The 5,171-nt window shown below is 33.1% G+C and overlaps 1 protein-coding gene across 1 annotated transcript; it reads left to right on the forward strand.

Moving 5' to 3' along the window:
- The first annotated feature begins 672 nt into the window (after positions 1-672).
- Positions 673-2,961, forward strand: LOC137827881 (peroxidase 12-like). The gene is made up of 3 exons (XM_068634240.1): positions 673-964; positions 1,244-1,429; positions 2,222-2,961. Exons 1-3 carry the CDS (start codon positions 674-676, stop codon positions 2,834-2,836), a joined length of 1,092 nt encoding a protein of 363 aa, XP_068490341.1. The 5' UTR covers position 673; the 3' UTR covers positions 2,837-2,961.
- The last annotated feature ends 2,210 nt before the right edge of the window (positions 2,962-5,171 follow it).

Raw genomic sequence — 5,171 nt, forward strand, 5'->3', positions numbered from 1 at the left:
ATTGAAAATATTTATATAATTAATGTACTTTTAATATATATAACAAATTTTAAAATTTTAAATTTTAAAAAATTATTGAATAACCAAAATAACTTGTTTTGGTATGATAAACCCACCCGCTTCAACCCCATTTTTTGTGGGCCGGTGAACTGGCCTGTTCATTTCATACTTATCCCGTATACTTCAATTAACAACTAATTTAATATCTTATTTTGTAATTCAAATTTTAAGTAGTCTTTTTAGAGACTAAAATCATTTTTTAATGGAGATAATTTAAAATAAATTATTTAGCAAATGGATTGATGTGTAGGGTTAACTAATAATATTTTTTTTTAAAAAAGGTGTTGTTTATATTTTTATGACAAAAGTAATGTTTTTTTATTTAAAAATTTTATTATATATTTTGAAAGTGTATACAAATTATTGAACATAGAGAGAGTACAAATTGCACATATATTTTTTTAAATTGATTCACTATTTTGTTCGGTACGTGTCTTTTTATACTTTATTACCTTTCGATTGAATATTTCTGAAAAATAATGATGACGATCACATGTATGAAACAAAGTGGGAGGCACATACGTGGCACTCTCTGATTGAGTGGGAAAGAGACTCAGTGAAGATGTGGAAGGGCACCACAAAGGCTCCAAGTCCTATAAATAAGTGTGGATAGATGCTCTTTTTTCAAGTACACCACTTAACCAAATCAATTATGGCTAGTGTTAGTGGCATTGTTACCACTACTTCCTTCTGCATTTTGTTCTTTATTTCTTGCTTGCTTTCTGCTTCCTCTGAACCACTTGAAAGGCCTCCAATTGTGGATGGACTATCATGGAATTTCTATTTGACCAACTGTCCCAGGCTTGAAAGGACAGTGACAAGCCATCTCCAGAAGGTGTTCAAGCAGGACAGTGGTCAAGCTCCTGCTTTACTCAGGATCTTCTTCCATGACTGCTTCGTTCAGGTATATAATAACTACGATTTATGCAGTGTCTTTATGTTCATCTCATTGTATTATCACAAAGCTTTTTCTTACGATGTTTGTATAAGTATCCTTGTTTGGACCTCAAGTTCATACATAAATTATATCTGACCTAATTTTTAACTAACGTGTTACTTATAATCAGACATTAACAGTTCATTTAAGGATATAAGTAGCATAAACATGCTTGAATAATGTTAGAATACAGGAAATATTGGATGCATAGATGGTTTTAATGTATTTTGGATGATGTTGATAAAGGGTTGCGACGGGTCAATATTGTTGGATGGAAGTCCAAATGAAAAGGATCAAGCAGCAAACATAGGAATAAGGCCAGAGGCGTTGCAGACCATTGAAGACCTTCGATCTCTTGTTCATAAGCAGTGTGGAAGAGTTGTCTCTTGCGCAGACCTGGTTGTTCTAGCAGCTCGCGATGCTGTTTCTCTGGTAAATTAATTAATTTCATGCCTTATTTATTTATTTTTTTGATCTAAAACGTAAAAGTAAAATCTGCAACAAAACTCACTACTATATATACTTCAAAATACACACAAAGAAAAGTCCCCAAAGCCATCCTACAACTTCAGAAAGTGTAATTTAAATTAAGGTACGACCATCTACAATATAAGAAAAAGAGAACAACATATTATGTGAAAAAAAAAGCTGCATATTTTTTTTATCTACAATAATGAAGAATATATTAAATATGAATGCTAGACTCACTCCATTTTCTGAAATTTTCCATTTTCTGAAATTTAAAATTATTTTATATATAAATTTAAAATAAGAATTTTAAAAGGTTTAAAAAATTAAAATAACTTACTCGCAAACTAATTTTAATTTATTTTTATAAATATCTGTGCAGAACCTTGTATAAAAGATGTATTTTTTTTTCTCCTAGGTGGACATTTAAAAAATATTCCACAAAAGTTAAAACAAAGAAGTCATCTTTTAAATGATGATTGACAGCACTTTCACCTAAAAAGAAGGAGTATGATTATTTTCTACTAGGATGAGTAGGAGAACACTTTTTCTTTTGTTTGTACAAAGAACCATACCACTTTAACAAAAAAATATTATTTCTATTAATTATTATGCTCCATCTTTTTAAGAGAGCATGCCCTAAGGTTTATATGAGAAAGAGTCTTAACTATTTGATGAAAGAGTTAATGAGTATTGTTTATATGTATAAAGAATGATTAGCATTCTCTTGATGGTTGTTTTTCCACTTTGGTTTAGTTGGGGGGTCCAAAATTTGCAGTGCCACTGGGAAGAAAGGACGGTCTAACGTTCAGCATAAACGGCACAAGAAACCTTCCACCACCGTCGTTCAGAACTGGCAAGCTCCTCGACACGTTCGCCGCCAGAAATTTCAGTGCCACCGACGTGGTGGCACTCTCCGGAGCGCACACATTCGGGCGGGCCCACTGCTCCACATTCTTCAACCGAATCAACCAGACGGGGACACCAATCGACCCGTTCTTGGCCAAGAACCTGAGCAAGACGTGTCCGACTTCGCAGTCTTCGAACACGGCGGTGCTGGACGTGCGAACCCCGAACGTTTTCGATAACAAGTACTACGTGAACCTGGCAAACAGCCAGGGCCTGTTCACCTCGGACCAGGACCTGTTTAGCGACTCGAGGACAAAAGGGATTGTGAACTCCTTTGCTTCCGATCAGAAAGTGTTCTTCGATAGTTTTGCCGATGCGGTGGTGAAGTTGAGCCAGTTGGATGTGTTGACGGGGAAACAGGGACAGATTCGCGCCAAATGCTCCGTGGCCAACACGAAGAAGGAGGGTTTGGTGGTGACCTCAGTGGTGGAAGAAGACATGGATTTACGCGGTCACATCTGAGATTAAGGAATATTTGTTTCTTAACTTAATAAATTAATGACCTGTCTGCAATGTCTAATCCTTAATTTCTATGTTCACTTGGTTACCTTTTGATAATAACAGAAGTCTACTTTAAGCTAATAAAACCTGTTCATACTTATCACTGTGATATTATATATATTATATCATATCAAATGAACTTTAAGTCTAACTCAATTCCATAAAATCGGTTCATGGTAAAATCGGTTCATGGTAAAATCGGTTCATGGTAAAATCGGTTCATGGAGTAAGATTTGCACCTACTTATATATTATGAAAGACTTTAATTTCTAATCGATGTGGGATCTTCAACAATTATCAGAAATTAATTTTATTATATATATAACTAAATATGTTTTCATTTATTTTTAGGTAAAATTGAATTTCGACCTCCAGAGAAATTATAAATTAATTGTTTCAATTTTATTTTGAAAATCCAAAATTCTATTAAAAAGATGTAGTTAGTTCACGTGTTTCACATAAGTGAAAGTCTAACTTTTGATTATTTGTTTAGTGAGAGGATTGATTTATACTATTATCTATCAGCATAAAAAGTTTGGTGTCTAAAAATATATTTAACTTTTATAATATGAGTTTGAGGAACGAATTATGAGTTTCAAATTATATTTTTATTAGAAAGAAATATAGTTTGTGTTACATGGAATGAATGGAGTATGATAATTGAGTGACATTCAAATACAAATGTCATAACTCAATTAGTTCTTATTCTTGATTATGGAATTATATTTTAATTTCTTAATGCACATTGTGTTTTGTTTATTTATTGGTTTATGAATGTATACATTATCACATGAGTCAATTGGGATAATGTAAGATTTTATGTCTTAGGTGAGATGTGAGAGACAAATGACTTGTTGTTTAAAAAATCAATAAATAAATAAAGTAATAATGAAAGATAAATAGTAACTAGGTTAATAAGGAGTAGTTTGTTGATAATGACCGGAAATCATTAAGGAAGAGAAAATGTAAAATAATGAATGAAATGCAATTGAAATTTTAGATTGTGATTTATATAAGTAGATCTCCAGAACATTAAAGTCTCATATCAAATATCTAGAACACATAAGGTAATCTCTCATGCACAAAGATACCCATATTCAACTTTAATAAATATAAAAATAACTTAATTTTAAAATCCTGTTTTGGTTTTATATATTATACACTTATAAAAAGTTGTTAGTTTTACCCCAAAGTTTTTAAGCAATCATACCGACCAAAAATTTAAAGTGAATAAACATCCAAACACTCTCACAAACCTTCAACTTTAATCGTTATTTTGACCAATAAATACTTATACCCTAAAATCAAAACAAAAAAACAGAACCTTAAAATCTAATATCATAATCTCTAAAATCAAAACCCAAAACGAAAACAAAAAATATACACTACGAAATCGGAAATCAATGACACCCAATTACAAAAGGAGAGAAAAAAAAATCACATTTCCACACATCAACCCTAAAAAACCCAACATCAAAACCAAAATGCAATCAAACTAACCAAACGACAACAAACTTCCTTTGAGGTCCCCAAATCACACTGCAAAGTGCATTCTAAATCACATGGAAATTCGAATTCAACTCGCTTTCTTCCAAAACCTAAAAATAAAATGGGGAAGAACCCCAAATATCACCACTAATTTGAATCCCACCTTTTGAATTTGTCCACAACAACATGGATCCCATAGTACAATAAAAAAAAATCATCTTACATACAATTGTATTCTGCGTGGTAGGTGTCAATATATATCATAACCCTTAAAGAAAATATATTCCTAACATAGTGATTTATAAGCCTTTAATATGTACCTAGTTTGCATGTTGTTCCTGTTAGGGAGATGAGACCTAGAGAACTTTTGATTGACTTCGTTTTCCTCCCTCCTGTCGGGCAGTCTGCTAGAATTTCAGCTTGCTCCTTCTCACCTTAGTGCTACTCCTTTAGGTCTCGGTCGCTCTATCTCAGGTGAATGCCGAATGGGAGTACCTGCAGAAGATACTCCAACGCTTAAGTCAACAAAGGGGACTCGCTGCTAGGTTGTCAGAGTATATTTAGTAAAAATGTACCTTGTTCTTGTAATGTGATTTATATTATTTTAATGGGCTTACCTTATTGGATCAGATTAGTGGAGTGAATCGTGCTTAAAGGCGTATTATCTAGTTCTTAATGATAGTTTAGCTTTGCTGACCTTGATTTGAGCGTTAATGGACTGAATGTGTCGGTCAGCCCGCACGAACGTGTTGGGCTTGGTCATGGAAACCTAGTTATGGCATTTGACTGTTGGTCCATACCAGTACAG

This window comes from Phaseolus vulgaris, chromosome 7, assembly GCF_000499845.2.
Source record: "Phaseolus vulgaris cultivar G19833 chromosome 7, P. vulgaris v2.0, whole genome shotgun sequence".
In the NCBI taxonomy this organism is placed as follows: domain Eukaryota; kingdom Viridiplantae; phylum Streptophyta; class Magnoliopsida; order Fabales; family Fabaceae; genus Phaseolus; species Phaseolus vulgaris.

What these genes read in the sequence shown, in the direction of transcription:
- LOC137827881 (XM_068634240.1), top strand. Translation starts at nt 674, where the DNA reads ATGCTCTTTTTTCAAGTACACCACTTAACCAAATCAATTATGGCTAGT. An exon ending in TCCATGACTGCTTCGTTCAG is followed by an intron (nt 965 to 1,243) that starts GTATATAATAAC and finishes ATGTTGATAAAG; the next exon opens with GGTTGCGACGGGTCAATATT. An exon ending in CTCGCGATGCTGTTTCTCTG is followed by an intron (nt 1,430 to 2,221) that starts GTAAATTAATTA and finishes ACTTTGGTTTAG; the next exon opens with TTGGGGGGTCCAAAATTTGC.